At 54.4% G+C, this 15790-nt stretch overlaps 8 protein-coding genes across 8 annotated transcripts; 4 read left to right on the top strand and 4 right to left on the bottom strand.

Moving 5' to 3' along the window:
* Positions 1 to 216: 216 nt before the first annotated feature.
* J4E79_000356 (uncharacterized protein) lies at positions 217 to 5012 on the bottom strand (the record flags this gene model as incomplete). Its single annotated transcript, XM_049349273.1, has 3 exons — positions 217 to 2749; positions 2796 to 3094; positions 3144 to 5012. The coding sequence occupies 3 exons, from the start codon at positions 5010 to 5012 to the stop codon at positions 217 to 219; spliced, it is 4701 nt and encodes a 1566-aa protein (XP_049216060.1).
* A 450-nt stretch (positions 5013 to 5462) lies between these two features.
* Positions 5463 to 6169, top strand: J4E79_000357 (uncharacterized protein; the record flags this gene model as incomplete). The annotated part of the gene is made up of 6 exons (XM_049349274.1): positions 5463 to 5499; positions 5597 to 5679; positions 5731 to 5747; positions 5865 to 5962; positions 6013 to 6029; positions 6080 to 6169. 6 exons carry the CDS (start codon positions 5463 to 5465, stop codon positions 6167 to 6169), a joined length of 342 nt encoding a protein of 113 aa, XP_049216061.1.
* A 458-nt stretch (positions 6170 to 6627) lies between these two features.
* On the top strand, positions 6628 to 7408 carry SUI1_1 (Eukaryotic translation initiation factor eIF-1; the record flags this gene model as incomplete). Its single annotated transcript, XM_049349275.1, has 4 exons — positions 6628 to 6655; positions 6711 to 6788; positions 6929 to 7155; positions 7337 to 7408. The coding sequence occupies 4 exons, from the start codon at positions 6628 to 6630 to the stop codon at positions 7406 to 7408; spliced, it is 405 nt and encodes a 134-aa protein (XP_049216062.1).
* Positions 7409 to 7672: 264 nt separating this feature from the next.
* J4E79_000359 (uncharacterized protein) lies at positions 7673 to 8961 on the bottom strand (the record flags this gene model as incomplete). The annotated part of the gene is made up of 3 exons (XM_049349276.1): positions 7673 to 8246; positions 8312 to 8443; positions 8567 to 8961. 3 exons carry the CDS (start codon positions 8959 to 8961, stop codon positions 7673 to 7675), a joined length of 1101 nt encoding a protein of 366 aa, XP_049216063.1.
* Positions 8962 to 9428: 467 nt separating this feature from the next.
* Positions 9429 to 10629, bottom strand: J4E79_000360 (uncharacterized protein; the record flags this gene model as incomplete). The annotated part of the gene is made up of 2 exons (XM_049349277.1): positions 9429 to 10392; positions 10445 to 10629. The coding sequence occupies 2 exons, from the start codon at positions 10627 to 10629 to the stop codon at positions 9429 to 9431; spliced, it is 1149 nt and encodes a 382-aa protein (XP_049216064.1).
* Positions 10630 to 10929: 300 nt separating this feature from the next.
* J4E79_000361 (uncharacterized protein) lies at positions 10930 to 11782 on the top strand (the record flags this gene model as incomplete). The annotated part of the gene is made up of 2 exons (XM_049349278.1): positions 10930 to 11008; positions 11058 to 11782. 2 exons carry the CDS (start codon positions 10930 to 10932, stop codon positions 11780 to 11782), a joined length of 804 nt encoding a protein of 267 aa, XP_049216065.1.
* A 616-nt stretch (positions 11783 to 12398) lies between these two features.
* J4E79_000362 (uncharacterized protein) lies at positions 12399 to 14699 on the top strand (the record flags this gene model as incomplete). The annotated part of the gene is made up of 4 exons (XM_049349279.1): positions 12399 to 13373; positions 13426 to 13790; positions 13848 to 14268; positions 14328 to 14699. The coding sequence occupies 4 exons, from the start codon at positions 12399 to 12401 to the stop codon at positions 14697 to 14699; spliced, it is 2133 nt and encodes a 710-aa protein (XP_049216066.1).
* Positions 14700 to 14877: 178 nt separating this feature from the next.
* J4E79_000363 (uncharacterized protein) lies at positions 14878 to 15508 on the bottom strand (the record flags this gene model as incomplete). The annotated part of the gene is made up of 3 exons (XM_049349280.1): positions 14878 to 14925; positions 14976 to 15144; positions 15306 to 15508. The coding sequence occupies 3 exons, from the start codon at positions 15506 to 15508 to the stop codon at positions 14878 to 14880; spliced, it is 420 nt and encodes a 139-aa protein (XP_049216067.1).
* Between the last annotated feature and the right edge of the window lie 282 nt (positions 15509 to 15790).

A 15790-nucleotide genomic window follows, 5' to 3' on the forward strand; every position in this document is an offset into this window, starting at 1 on the left:
AAACTCCGGTGTAATGCAATGTCATGAGCAGATCATAGCAGTAACCCGGGAAAACGCCTCGCTTCATGCTCTAGAACTGAAAGGTGAAGGTAGTGTGAAGTCCAACAACATAAGAGACAAAAAGCGAACGTGAGAAAACGACATGAACGAAACGAAGGTGTTCTATCCCACGAGAGAACTTGAACATAGAATAAAAGTGGCATGATACTTGTGTACTTACACCTTCCGCGCACCAAAGAGACTTAAGTTGATTGCAGTCTCATTTCCATTCGGGTTACCAGAAGATTCGGCTAGAATTTCCCACCTAGGCTGTACAAAAGGATAGTGCCGTATCTCCCGGTCTTGCCTCATTTGAAGCTTGCCCGGCGCCTGCGCAATCATCTGGCTCTGGCTACTAGATTGGCCTTGACCCGCTGCAGGAGTAGGACGCTGCGAGTAGACGGGCGATGGTTGCATGGCGCGCTGTTGCATTTGCTGCATCTGTTGCATTTGCGACATTTGCTGCAGTGGAGAGGGTGAGGCCTGGCCTGACGGGGTTCTTTGGAGTTGTGCGGGCAGCATCTTGTTCTGCGGGTGCTGGTGGTACTGCTGCTGCGCACGTATCTGTTGAGCCTGTTGAGCCGCTTGCATTTGCTGTTGTCTTTGTTGTTGCTGTTGGAAATAGCGTTGTTGCGGTGTTGCAGAGCCACTCGCAGGTACCTGCGGGCTCTGGTACGGTGATGGCTGATTCTGAAGGGGCGTTGGTGTCGGTGGTTGCGACGATGCCTGGACCAGAGGGGTGTTGACGGGCTTGGCCAGAACAAGCCAGCCGTCGACGGGAGCCGTTACTCCCAGGATGAAGACACAACGCGCATCGCTTGCAAGCCTTGCTCCTTCCAACCGAGTAACGTGGAACCGAACGTCATCCGTTATGTAATCGGCCAAGAACACAGTGACATCAAAGACATGTTCGGTAATCGTAGGATATAGTTCCAAAGACGGATGCATGAGCAAGGCAGCCATGGCACTCATCAAAGCGGTCTGATGTGGATGTGTAGCCTCGGCCAACATGTCCGGTGCATGAGATACTACCAGACGAAGTAGGGCGTTCAACCAAACATAAATCTCTAGAACAGAGAGTCTGTTGTCTTCAAGAGCTTGACTTATGCCTTTGAACCTCTCGACCAAGGCTTGGAGAAGCGCAATCTGTTCCGTAGATGTCGCGCGCTTGTTGGAAGTCAGATCGATGACAGTGAGATATTTTTGTACTACTGCGGGCGAGACCTTCTCTGGTTCCTCTACTTTGACGGTGGATGTCATACACAAAAAGCTAGAGGCATTCAAGATCTCGCGTTCAGCGTGCTGTCGTATTTGGTCGGTGAGAGCAGCGTCCAAGCTCGCAAGTAGCCCTAGTCCTGAAGGTTGATCCTCTTCCACTGCTGTCTTGATGGCACTCAAGAGGGAAGCAGAAAGTACCTCACCGGAGCCTCCCAGCGCGGTTGCACTAGATGAGAACAGCTGCTCGATAGTCGCTTGGCAGATTGGTAAAGACAACTCGCTAGTAAGTGCAAAAACTGCAAGTACCTGCTGTTCGGGGCTCTTGTCGGGCAACCGTAAGTGACCTTTGGGGTCAAGTAGGCTGTCCAACGACGGCTTGAGCAAATGACTCGAGGCATCCCTGTTCAACTTTGACAAGCATCCTGGATCGCCGGCAATGCGATGTTTCAGAACATGCAGCATGGGCTTACTGCGTAGGAACTCTGAGACTTGTCCCTGAGCCTTCTGAGAAGTAATGGTTGAAGCAAGCCCAATCACCTCACTAACACATTGCGTAAAGCACCCTTCGGTTTCCAAGCAGAGCTTTCGTTGCTCCAAGCGGTATCGATATGCATCTTGCGGCGAACAAGACTGAACTAGAGCGTCAGACGGCAGAGTGATCATCATGCCTTTGAGAGCAGTTTGGAGGCCACCTTCAGAAGGATTGGTCTTGAATTTTGCGATGCAAGTTCTGAGTGAATCAAGGAAGGACGCCAAAGGAATACAGCCTGAACCAACAAGTGTAGGCAAGGCTACCCGTAGGGTATCAGTCCTTTGAGCCATCAAGCTCAGAAGCAGCCATTCATTCACGACCATGTCGAAGGTCGGCTCATCGAAGCAGCGCAGCCGATGGAACCATGCATGGTGATTGTTCAAGTGGAAAGAGCCCTTGGCTAGATGTTCCTCTAGGTTGCTGACGATCTTCCTCAGTACTCGTCCCATCATCTGTTGATCCATGCTGGTACCACTCGAAAGTATGCGTTCAATCTCGTCATTGGAAGACGATCCTGTTTGCATGACCTCACCCATGTTGTCGGAGGCTGGTGAACAGGCTACAAGAGAGTTCCTTTGGTTCAGTTGGCTCAAATCATAGTTGAGGAGCTGGGGGAGTTGGCCATCAGCTTGTGCTGTACGAGCTAGACTGGCAAGACTAAGCAGTAATTCGCGATCCGGGAGTCGGACAGTTCGTAGAGCGGCATATCTTGTGGCAATTCTAGCAAACAGTGGGTCAAAGGCACCTATTGCACGAAAGGTTCTGGCGTGGTAGTTGATCGTGTCCGCAGCAGAAGCAAGAACACTGGAGTCCAAGGATGTAGTTGCGACGCCGACAATGTCCGCAAGGATAGCAAGGTCTCCGAATCGCTCAAGGTACGATCTTACAGTGTGAAAGTCCCAGGGCGTTAGAAGAGAGACCGCGGCGGTTTCTTCGACTGAGGAGTCCTTCGTGGGTATGCTGTATAATGTAAGCGAAGTCATGGTTAATTTACGAGAATACTTACTGCGCGCTAACCTCGGCATACTGAGCGACGTGTTGACGCAACCAAATGCCCAGTTCGAGCTTGATCGTCGAACTGAGCTTGTCTAGCTCTTCGTCGTTGAGCTTATTTGTGGTACTGTAGATGCCAAACAAGGTAGGTAAGGTCTGAGATATCATGTGCTCAGCGTAGCCAAGAGCTCGTTGTTCCAATTCGGCGGAGTGTAAGGTTCCACGGAGGAGTGTGCTCCGCAATGTACGGATTTGGTCCGGTAGCCCACTGAGGGGTATCTCGGTGATCAAACGCAACGGCCAGGACTGCGGCTATCGAATAGTTAGAACCAACAGATGGAACTTGTGGGGCATGACTTACTGAAGACAGATCTGTATTGTGACCTGTAGATCCCGTAGCAATAAGCCACTGAAGGTAGCGCCCAGTAGCGAAAGTCTTTGAACGGACCAGTTCAGCAACGATTTTGAAGAGTATATTTGAATCGCCGGTAGCAACCCACGTCATGTCGCGGAGGTGTGAAACTATGCCGTCATATACGTCCGCGCCGAGGTGGTTCCATCGACGAAGTAATCGCGTCGCCAGATAGATCCTGTGTGCTCCTGCTCGGTAATAAGTACATGCCCACTGGAGGAGAACACCGATCAAGCGTGGAGCGTCGGCGATTATCTCCATGCAGTCACAGGACAAGTCCTCAATACGCACTGGCTTGCTGTAGTCTACCGAGTCCAGTACCCGATAGACGCGGCCAGCCGGTGTCTGTGAGGCCGAAGGAACTTTCTTCGGCGATCGCAGGAGCCTAGCGTTCCTCAGCTCGAGCCTCCGGATCGCTTGCATGACATGTGCATGATTCTTCCTTTCAGCGAGATTCCGCAAGAGGGGACAATATCTGGCCCACGCAGTCGGAAGCAGCAGGCAAGCAGGTCGTGTGGCGAGCAAGCGGACAATGGTGTTTTCAAGGTATTGCAAAACGGCGATATAAGGTCGCAGATCCTCAAGTCGATAGATTTTGTCGAGCTGGGTGAGCAATGACTCGGCGAGACGTTTGCCGCGGCGTCGACAGCAGGTTACAGCGGTCCAGTAGTGTGATATGGAAACGACCAGCAGCCAGATAAATAGGCGTTCCGAGGGACAGGTATCCAAGCCATTGACTATCCAGTCGAGAAAGTGGTCGTCGTCGAGCAGATGCTCTTTGTAGAGATGGGTCGCAAGCTGGAGGGCGTAGGTGATGCGGGGTTTCCAATCACCCTGGCCAATGGTACTGATGACGCCGTCTATGAATTGCTCGACCGAACTGGTCCAGCCTCTGCCCCATGTCACGGTACCGGCCTGGCCCTTTCTTTTATGCGCACGCAGCTCGTTGATACCTACGCATTTGGCCAGCCACAGGGCTCTCGGCAGAGGAATGTGCTTGTTCAGACATTGTTCGAGCAGCACTTTGCCAGTGAGGCCGTGCGGTATGGTGCGGCTGAGGCGGCGAAGGCCAATGGTTGGGTTGGCCAAGTCGTGCAGCCACTGCTCGCGGGTCGAGTCTCGCAGGGTCAATCGCGGCGGGGGCTTGAAGGTGTTTGGGGTTTGGAGGCGGCCCGTCTGCTGTCGCTTCTCCAGCACGGCGACGAACAGGGTCGACAGGGTGCTGAGGCCCGACTTGTTCTTGAGGTTGTTGATGAGCGAGGGGCGTGCGGTATTGGACTCGTTCATGATCTGGGGCTTGTTGCTGACGCCTGCCTTGACTAGCGCCTCGGACAGGTTGTCCTCGGGGTTGTTGCCGGTCCATGGAAACAGATCGGCAGCCTTCCCACCGGGAAAATGGACGGGTGGAACGACGACTTCGGGCCCACCGGGTTTGGGCGCGTCTTTGACTCCGGTGCCGCCGGGCAGTATGCGACGCTGGTGCGAAGCGTCTCTCAGGTGCAGGGAGCCCGGGCGTGGGGGCTGGGGCAGGTTGGCGGCCGGCTGGTAGGGAAAGGAGTGCAGGGGCAGCTCGGTGCCGTGGGTCGGGATGGTGGTGTAGAAGAGCGGCGGGCGTCCTCGCGGGGGCGGCCTCGCGGCATCGTGGAGGGCAGTGTGTGCCGGTGGACGGTCGTCCTCTAGGGCCGGGTCGATGCAGTCCGGCTGAAGGAGGGTGTGGGCGGGCTTCGAGGGCCGGCGCTGCACCTGGGACCGAGGAGGCAGGGCGCTGCCACGAGTCTGTAGAGATTCGTGAATCCCCGGGCCAGGTCGAGAAGTCATCGCACACACAGCGGCTTCATCGTTGTATCAGGCGCATGCAGTGGGTGGGCCAAGGGAGCGAGCGACGAGGGCTGCGAGGTCAGGAACCGCGTCGATGGGGCGGCGGCATGTGCGAGCCTCACACGCGGGCAGCAAAGGAGGGACGGCGGTGCGGCTCGGATGGGGCTGATGGACAGAGCGAGGCGTGTCGAGGGAGCGACGGTTGACGTGATGTCTGAGGTTATCTTGGATTGCGAACAGCGGAGTCGATCACCCGGTAATACGATAGAGCGAGCAGGGATCCACGCTACGACGCACTACGACGGGGGCCAGCGCCATGCCGGCCCAGCAAGACACACAGCCGCCGCTCACGCCGCCCAGTCCGAGTGCTGCACCCTATCCTCCACCACCCATCTCCACCCGCCCACACACCTGCCTACACCTGCCCGACACCTGACCGCCAGCTCCACGATGGCCTCCAGAAAAGACATGCGCCGCGCCGACCTGAGTACGTGATGCCGCACCGCGCCCTCATAGGGGTTCCACGGCTCGACCCGTCCATCCCAACGCCATTGATCACGTGTCTAACCCACCTCCTCCTGCAGTCGTGCCCTATGCCGAGCCAGAGAAGGCCAAGGACGACAACGACATGTCGAGCACGCTCTCGAGCACACTGCCCATGGCTGCTGTAAGTGCTGCTCTCCCAATCCCATGTTGCACGGCTGATATCGTGTCCCAGATCTTCACGCGGAACAAGTAGGCAACACCCAGATGCGCGCAAAACTCCATGACTGACATCACGCGTGCTGCACAGGATGATCGGCTGGTAGGCTTCCCCATCTTGTGCCACGTTCCCTAATTGACTCGACGCAGGGTTGCTGTAGTATTCGCTATCCAGTCGTGGCTTGCTGAGACCCCCGAGCAGAAGAAGACGTCGACTACACCCGCCTACTTCCAGGTTGGCATGTCTGGTATGTGCCGATTCCCGTTGTGCTTGCTCAGACAGCTAACCAGATCACAGCCATGTCGCTCCTCGTTGTAAGTTCGGCCCTGGCTCCGACAGATCTCGTGTTGATGCTGTACCACAGACCTACTCGTCAATATTCCTCCCCCCACCACCTATCAGGCCGGGCCAAGCATCTGGCACGGAGGCGTTTGCTGCTGCGCCGCCGTCGTAGGCCGCCGTAGGAGAGGTTGGTGCGTAGCCGGTACTCAGGTAGCAACGGTACCGTGTAATTGTATAATTCGACGTCCTCGCCGAGCAAGCGACAATACATGTCAGCTCGCTCGTAATACCCATATCACTTGCACGCCCCATGTGTCCCATGCTACCCTCGTCTTGTCTCATTCGCACCTCCAGCCTCGCATCCGGTACCGAGCCCTGAACGGCAAGCATCACCCTTTTGGCGCGCACAGACCACGGCGGGGCTCGCCTTCCTCTCCCGCCGCATTCCCCACCTCTTTCTCTCAGCCTGCTCTACGCTACAAACCTTGGAACCCTCACTTGCACCCTCCCGACTTGTCACCACCCCAAAACCACCCCAACTCCACTCCCAGCCCACCCAAGAAATCGCCGCTACCCAAAGCATCCATACCCAACTACCCCCCACCTACACGCGCGCTCACCGACTGTCGTATGTCCATCGAGAACCTCAAGACCTTCGGTAAGTCGTGACCCTCGAGGCGCATACCAGGCAGCTACTGACACGATATTCATAGACCCGTTCGCGGAAGCGGATGAAGATACCGGCCAGGTCAAGCAGACTCAGCAGGACTACATTCATATTCGTATCCAACGTAGGTCCCTCACCGCCCTTGCCCACTGATGCAAAAACCTCACCACGCACCCAACCCATTCGCACACCTCGCTCCTGCCCATAACGGCCCGCATCTGCCATACGCTATTCTTTAGCCGCACCAGGCTAACACGACATTAGAGCGCAATGGCCGCAAGACCTTGACGACTGTCCAAGGTCTCCCCAAGAAATTTGACCAGAAGAAGATCCTCAAGGTGATCAAAAAGAAGTTTGCCTGCAATGGCACCATTGTAAGCGACGCCGAGATGGGCGAAGTCGTCCAACTCCAGGGCGATCAGCGCAAAGACGTCCAGGACTTCTTGACCGACAAGAAGGAGGGACTTGGTCTCGATGCGAAGACGATCAAGGTGAGTCACAGCCCGGCACGATTTAGCATCGAGTCACAGTCTAATCAGAAATCAGGTCCACGGTTTCTAGTCGTCCATGACTACTACCTTGTGCCTCCTCGATATGCCAGCTGCCCTCGTCCGTGGCACGGCTAAAGCGGCACAGCTTTTTGTAAGCTTGCGTCATACGCCTCTATACCAGGATGAAGAGAGGGGCGGAGTACGAGGCTGGTTCGAGCACATGCGCGGCAGTGGAATGCTGGGCGCCGAATGAATGCGTGTACCTGGATTATCGTTATTGCTACTGGCAAGAGCTCAAATGACATGACCACCTTCCTCTACACAGTGGACTTTTTTCATGTAGCATGCTCCACGTGATGTCCGGTTCAGAGTGGAGCGCATATCTGCAGCTTCAGAGCTGGGTTTCCACATCATACATGGCTACGTCTGAAGTTTCTAGGCACAATTACATGCCCTCATGATGTCCATCACATGTACAAATATTGTTACAACGTGTCTATCCCCAGAGCTACCAACACTATACAGCACCACCAGCCTGTACGTTCAGCATCTGCGACCAATACAGCTCTTCTCTCGCAAGCACACTCGGCGTGGACGCCTCGGTGAAGCCCCAGACCTTCCAGTCCTCCTCCGTACCCTTGATGACTCTCTTCTGCAACACCAGATACTCGACTACAGTCTTCTTAACTCCATTATCGATAAACGCCTCGTCGCTCTTGGCGACCGGCTTCTCCGTCTCCCCTTCATCCTCGGATTTTTGCCTCTGTTGACGTGCCTTTTCCGCTCGTTGGCGCGCAGCATCTGGGACCCAGGGTAGCCGAGCAGCAGATATGGGAGACTTGGAAATTTTGGGCGATGTCGGCGTAGACCGTTCGACGGATTGAACGGATACGAGGCGTACAACGACTTGTCTGTACGCTGTGTCTGGTGTCTGCTCGCCCAAGGGCGACGCGCGGTGGCTCATTACGCGCGCGGATTTGAATTCGTGTAGGTTCCATTTCAGGGTCGTCTTGCCGTGGGCGGCGATTCGTTGCTTAAGTTTCTTTACGAGGGGTGGTAGGCATACTTGCTTGAGGGGCGTTACGTTGCCTCTGTTGGTTGGTTTGTGTTAGTGTGTTTGCAAAGTATGTCATATGAATTTTCGGGAGAGACGTACGAGGCGAAGCTTCTGTAGATGTGCTGGTAGTATCTCTTGGCTAGGACTTTGTATTGTGTGTTATGGAAGAGGTCGACGGGTAGATATTTTGTCCAGCCGGACTTCTGGATGCAATCGCGGTAGTAGTATCGTCTAAGGGTTTAGGTTAGTCCTATACGCTTTCAACTTTAATTTCGGATGTGTTGTCCTTCTTCTTCTTCTGCTTCTCCCCTCATGTCCCAGGCCCGGTCCTAACCCGAAGAAAGTCCAACTTACGAGTAGAGACCTGTTGCCTTTTGCTTGACAATCTCCCAGTAATATCTCAGGACCCCTCCGAGGCCGGGCGATTCATTGTACACGTCCAAGAATGGCGCCCTCACGATAGTATTTTGCAGCAGACCAATGTCCTCCGCCATGGCATCTGTGTTGGTTTGCGCTTGCTCAAAGTTGACATTTGGTGAGGGCGAAATTTGGGATCGGGCTGCAGCTATGGCTTGCGCTTTATCTTGTCCGAGTTGTCTGTGCTTTGCTGGGTGTGACGGGGTGCTGGAGAAGGCGCGGCGGGAGGATGGGTGGGTTATGGTGGGTTGGGCGGCGTGCAGGAGGGTTTGGTGGCGGAGGAAGAGACATTGTCGTTGCAGCGCCGGTATCCGTATGCCCCGGAGTGGCATTTGTGAGGACATTGCGGGGGGCTGGCTTATGCTCGGGGCGAGCGTTGGGCGTTCGCGATGAGGATGCTTAATATGTCAAAGTCGATCAATGTTCGGGCGCGAAGTTCGCGCTAGTGAGGTACATGTACGATTGGTCGGGTCGCACCGTGCCCTGCTGAACTTGCACACCCACAAGCAAGTCACAAATTACAAGGACCAATGCAGAGAGTACTAGATGGTTTTCTGGTCAGGAATACTGTTCAAGTGCACTTGGTCGAGTGGAAGCCGAATTCCGTTCTTTATGCGCAAATCTCATGTCGTCATATATTCTTCCATCTTTCTAACATAATACAAGTACATGCTCGGCAGGAGCAGAGTGGTGATACAAGACGCCGTGTATGCGTCGCAAAATCCCAACTTTTCATAACGCCGTTTGTATGCATCCAGTCCTATACATGTTTACACCACCTCTATACCGGCGTTGGTAATCACATGTTACTGCTCTCTCCGAGGAACTTGAGCACACCTTCATATGTTCCAAACATGATGGCGGCACTAGGTACCACACGGAACATGTGAGGAACCAGACCGCCGTAGAGTGCTGCCATACCCTCTTCCTTCCATATTAGTCGAAAACACTGAACGAGGCCAGTGTACTTCTGTCGGCCATCTTCCATTGGTGCTTGCCGCAGACGCGTTCGCACAACCTCATGGGGATATGTGATGAGCGCTGCAACAAATTTGGCAGATCCAGCGGCAGTCAGCTTGCCAGTCCATGCTACAGTCTGGTCCCACACGGTTGGCGGTCTGCCACTAGCAATGACGCGCTCTTCTCTCCGTGCCAATGACAGCTTCATTTGCTCGTAAAGCATCCACTGTAATGTGCTCTCGGTAACGCCCAAGTAGCTTGCAGTCAATCCGCGATATAAGCCACGGACACCCTCCTTCCGTATGGTCTGCATGGTGCAGTCGAATGCGTTCTTGTATTGCCGCCCGCGGCCATCCGAGTGTGTGTTTTTGTCCAGTTGCAGTCGTGTCTTGACCAGCCAGATGGGATTCGTAGCGGTCCCAGTCACGATACCAGCCGCTGCTGCACTACACAGATGTACCCATGCTGCCTCTTGACCATTGTTGAAATGTGTGCTGATCAGACGCTTGCCGTTTCCGTATGCAAAGAAGTTGATTGCGCGTGCGGGGACTACTCCGATGAGATTTGGTCCCAGTCCTTTAAAGAGAGCTCGCCACCCCTCTGCCTTTGGAACCTGCCATAATATCTCTCCAGTTTCCCGTATGTGCAGTAGCGAGCTGCGGCCGAAGGACATGGTCTCGATGGGGGGCAGGCCGCGGGCGGTGCGCATTGCGGCGAGATGCTGCTGGTAGAAGGTGGATTGCAGCCGAGTCTTGAGGACATCGAGCGGGGCTGTCAAGGTTGCTGAGGCCATGCCACCCAGGCTGTGACAATGTTAGTCCTCAAGGCGTGGTCCAGTGTGAACTGTAGTCTTACCCTCCGGCGACAAAATGCGCCCACGACTTTCCAGACTTGACATCTTGTTTAGCTACCGGTGTCCCATCTGGCTGTTTTGGAGGGGTGACTTCTCCCAGCTCTCGCGACGAAGGGGGCAGTGGTTGCAGCGGCTGGGTTGTGGCGTCTCGGAGGCCTCGAGGTCTGGGTGCTTCTTGCAGTGGCATCGAGGCAGGGGAGGCGCGTGGCGATTGGTGGCGGCGTGGGTTGAGGAAGGCGCACGCAAAGTCAAGGGTCGGAGGTTCGGGGCGTCGGCTGCTGTGGTATCATGAGGGGAAGTCGTCGCGCCGGGCAGTGGAGGGTGGTGGCATGTGTTTGCACATGCAGCGGTCCCCAGATTTTTGGAATGGTCATCCAAAGCGGCTAGCGGCTGGCGAGACTACCGCGGCGTCATTCACACCCCAGTGCCATGGATTGCGCTGTGAGCTCATCGAGGCCCCTGGGAAGAGCACACACCTCACGCAGCCATGCGACCAACATCGGCGTGCCTCGCGCCTGGCTTCGTCAAGCGGAGTCTGGACGAGTTCAAGCGCCTCTCCAACTTCGGTGAGCTCTGCAGCTGCATGTGTGCATGCGCCGCCACTGACACGCGCAGCACTCAAGCTCGAGGGCCTGCGCTCCCCGTCCAAGCCCTTTCCGCTTATGCACTTCGACCACGCTGAGGATCTGGAACGATGCAAGCGCATGAGCGACAAAGACATCGGCGGCTTCTCCACCGTCAACTTCGACCACCATCCTGTCTCCCAGACGGAACCCCCCCACGTCCGCTTCCATGGCACCATATCCACACAACTGCCACACAACCAGCCACATATCCAAAGAACGGGCTATGCCGGATGGAGGACACTTGATCGAGGCTCCACCATCTTTGGCAAGTCCCTGTGGGACGTGAGCATGTACAACTTCCTCGCAATCCAGTTCAAGTCGGACGGCCGCAAGTACTTTGTCAACGTGCAGACCGAGTCGATTGTTCCTACAGACATCCACCAGCACCTGCTACACTCCAAGACACCGGGCGAGTGGGAAACCATTCTAATCAGGTGGAACGAGTTCGTGCGGACGAACCATGGGCAGGTCGTAGAGCCACAGAGGGAGATGTTGACACAGAAGGTGAGGACGGTGGGCATATCCTTGATAGATCGCATACCGGGGCCCTACGATCTGAGCATTAGCAAGATTTGGGCAACAAATGCGACAAACGAGGACGAATTTCTGAACAGCGCTCCTGTGCCGCGTTTGCAGTCAAGTGCAAACGATCTCAAGAAGGTCGCGAGGAAAGACTCAGGATTTGGCCATGCGTCACGGGAAACAGTTGCATAGATGTAGACGTTCATATCCATATCAAACTATGAAATCTTGTATACAGTCGTGAAATGAAGTCTGTACCGCCAGATCGCCGGCAAATTGATGGCTTGGTAACCTAGGCACCAATCGGGTAGTGATTGGGGCTCGCGACAAGTATTGTACGCGCTGCGCGCCGCCTCGGTTGTTCATTCCCTCCCACGACCTCCAGCAAACACCACATCCTGGACGTCGCTGCCTTGCCTGACAGTCAGCAATTGCCTTACCTGGATACAATGCACATATCGCGCGGAATCACACGACAAAGGTTTTTCTGTTGGCGATAATCGCCAACGCTGACACCGTCAACGCCCAGCGCTGTGTTCTGCTACAAGCATTAAACCGCCAAACAAACATGGCCACACCGCGCTACCTCACGGCGCAAAAGATCAGCCTTCTTGTCTTGACCCGTCTCTACTGCACTTCAAGTCTTCCCTATTCCGCTACGATACCCGTACTTTCCTTCATCTTGTCAAACAATCTTCCTTCGGCACCGTCCAGCGCTCGGCCACAGCGCTCCAACATCTCCAGTCAACAAGACACGTGTTTCTCAATCGATGCCTTTGAAGATGTACTTCAAGAACACCCCTCCAACATGCCGGGCCGAACTCTTCTCGATCTCTTCCTCAAACACATGTGGGAAATGAACTCTTTCGATGCGCTGCACGCTCTCTTCGACAGTATCCTAGATTTGGTTACACCTCCGCCACACGGTACACAAGATCAAGAATCACCAGATCGGATCCATCTTTCCAAGACATCACCACTTGGAGCTTTTGTTCGTAGAGCGCACCTGGAATTCACGAGGCTGCAGTTCGACGATTCAATGAAACTATGGTCTTCATTTATCAGGTACAGAGCCCCAACAGCTCAATGGACAAAGAGATTGGCTGGCTTGGCATCAAGTGGTGTAGACATGGTTGTATCCGAGATGGGTCTGAGAGCTGGCGACGACATGTACGAGATCGCGTACGGGAATCTACAAGAAGATCAAGAGGAAGGAGCGGGCATGAGTTTGAACGATCTGGATCGAATCCTGGACTTCCAACTCGATAGGCTTCAGAGGTTCGGAGACCGTGTTCCTGGCGATATGAAGAGTCAACTTCGCAATATGGTCAAGTCGTCCGGCATTGTACATCGGCAAGCGCATCTCGTACAATTCTTCGATGCCTGGAAAGCCGGAGACTACACATCTGCTTTTGACAATCTACATCGCTACTACGATTACGCTATGCAGACTCGCGAGAAGATCCATTACCAGTATGCTTTACTGCATATGGCTATCCTTCAGGCCGACTTCGGCTGCTTTGGCGAAGCGATAGCTGCTATCAACGAGACAATTGCCACAGCCCGGGAGAACCAGGACATGACTTGTCTGAGCTTCAGTCTCAGCTGGCTAAATCATATGGCGAAAGCCTACCCCAAGCAGATGAGGGGTGCCGGTTACATGAGCATGCTCGGAACTGAGAGGGATGCGTTGGCCTTTTTGAAAGCGAAAGCCAAGGAGACCAAGATGTACAGCCTGCTCTGCGCAAGTTTACTCAACGAGGCAAAGCTTTCTCTAGCGACGGTACGTAGTTCATGATCGCGTTGATAGACTACCAGGACTAACTCACACATAGGGCGACTCTATTCCCCGGGCATTAGAACATATTTATCAGTCTTCACATCTCAACATCAAAGAAAACGTCAACAGTTACGGTAGTCAAATGCTTCTCACAGGGACATTCTATCAGCGACTTGGCATCCCACATCTAGCCAACATTCATTACGAGCTTCTCCTCGATTGCTATTCACATTCCTGTCCGATTGAAGAACGTCTCCGTGCGATCGCTCGCAGAGCTTTCGTTACAAGCCAGAGCGGCCGCTACGGCGAGGCTATCATGATGCTAGAAGCTGTGGATTCCTCGGTGTACAAATCGCTCAAGTTTTACCAATTCTTGATACTTTGCATTGGCCTCATTAAGCTCAGGAGAGCCATTCGAAGGTACCATTTTACCCGCACCTGCCTAGATTCAAGTCATTCATGCTGACATCAGTGTAGATCCGACTGGTCAACGTCAACTTATTTGCTCGAAACCCTTAAACCGACAGCCTCGCCCTCTACCCCAACTCTCGATCCGGAACTCTCTTTCCTTCAACACGACACGTACATTGAGTACCTCATCTCCACATCGCAGTTTCCTCTAGCCTATCAATGCATTTCATTACTGGCACAATCTCTCAAAGAAGACAATGCAGACATCCAGCAGCGTGTTTCAGTGCTGCTAATGCAGGCAGAGTTATGGAGAAAAGCAGGTAAACCGGAGAGGGGCTTCAGCGTTGCGCTGCGGGCGGCAAGTGTGAGTTTCAGGGCGCGGCTTGCAAGTTCGCTATGGTCCGCAGTGGGCTGCCTGGGTGCGATACTGAATACTCTGGGGGAATGTCGAGAAGCGAGGAGGTTGGTCGAGACCGTGTTGCCGCAGGTACGTTGCCTTTTTATCCTTACTCGCTACGGAGTTGCATATGCTGATGTCTGGAGCAGGCTCTAGAAGGCGCAGATACCATGCTTACAGGCACTCTGTACTCGCACCTAGCAGACTCGTATATGGGTCTCGCCAATCCCACCGCCTTGACAGTCTCGACGTCGAACGCTGGTTCCCATCCCCCCTCAACACCGAGAGCAGGCGAGCTGACATCAAACCGTTCCCGTGTCGCAAACATCGCCAAAGCGGAACTCTACGTCGACCGGGCGAGGGAATGCTTCCAAAAAGCAGCGTATTTGGATGGAGAGTGCGAGCAGCTGATGAAGAAGGCGATTATAGCGAAATTGAGAGGTGATGAAAAGGTTGCAGAAGAATGGGCTATGAGACATAACAGTGTTTGGGATGAGGGTTATGGATCACAAGATGTATAGGCTGCTACCAGAATGTCACATATCACAGGACAAGGTGCAGACGCAAAGGAAATGTATTGCTGGCTACCCCAGCTTGCTTTCGCTCGTCGTACTATATACACATTGAACCCCACACTTGACCCAAATGCTGGCCCGCATGATTCTTGAATCAATGCTTGGGAGCGTACTGTGCAATAGCTTACTCATCCTTCTTGTGGTAGTTGACTTTATCGTTCCAGAAGAGGGTCTATCGTCAAGTCAGAACACTAGCCCATCACGTTGCCGTCGAAGTCTTACCTTGTCACCATCTCCCCAGAAGTAGTTCTTGGTACGGATGTTCTGGTATGCGTACTCGGGCCTCTCGGAGCGGGGGTTCTCGTGTTCCTCGTGGGCTACGTGCTCCCAATGAGCATCCCACCTGACCTTGGCGTTGACACTGGCGACGATGATGCAGGGGACGGCAACGCTATCATAGCATTAGCAGATTCTCTTGCTTTATCAACAACCCTTTTAATATGATGATCCGATACCACCATCCTCTCGCATGTGCCCTGGCTCCACGCCCTTCCCTCTGCCCCGTTTAACCCCCTCCACCTCCGGAACGGCCCCAAGTATCTAGGTACTTACTAGAGCGACAGCTTGCGCCAGAACTCGCCAGACTCAGCGGCGTGCTGAGCAATGTGGGCACGCTCGCGGTTGAACTCGTTGTCCTCGGTTCCGGCAAATTGCTTGGGGCTCTCGGAGCTGTAGTTGCGGCGGCCGGCGCGGGCAGGGGCGCGGGCGAGTGCCTGACGAGGCGCGGCGCGGGCGAAGAAGCGGGCGGCGAACATGGCGACGTTTGTTCGGCGTGATAGAGTGGAGGGGTGCAATTGGCGTTGGCGTGAGACGTGACGACGGGAGCTCGAATTGACGAAGCAGAGGCTTGGCGGATGGGCTGATGCGGAGTTTCCCGCTTGCTCTTAGCGTGGCCGCGCTCGGCTGCCGGTAATGTGACGTCGTGTCTGGCGCGTGAAGTCGCGTGTGACCGTGTCTTACATGTTCCTGTAAAATACAGAACAAATGAGATGACGACGTGATGATGTTCTTGGTTCGCGCTCACTGTCGCTCTTCAT

Source organism: Alternaria viburni (genome assembly GCF_023758015.1).
Source record: "Alternaria viburni strain BMP 2772 chromosome Unknown scaffold_1, whole genome shotgun sequence".
In the NCBI taxonomy this organism is placed as follows: Eukaryota; Fungi; Ascomycota; class Dothideomycetes; order Pleosporales; family Pleosporaceae; genus Alternaria; species Alternaria viburni.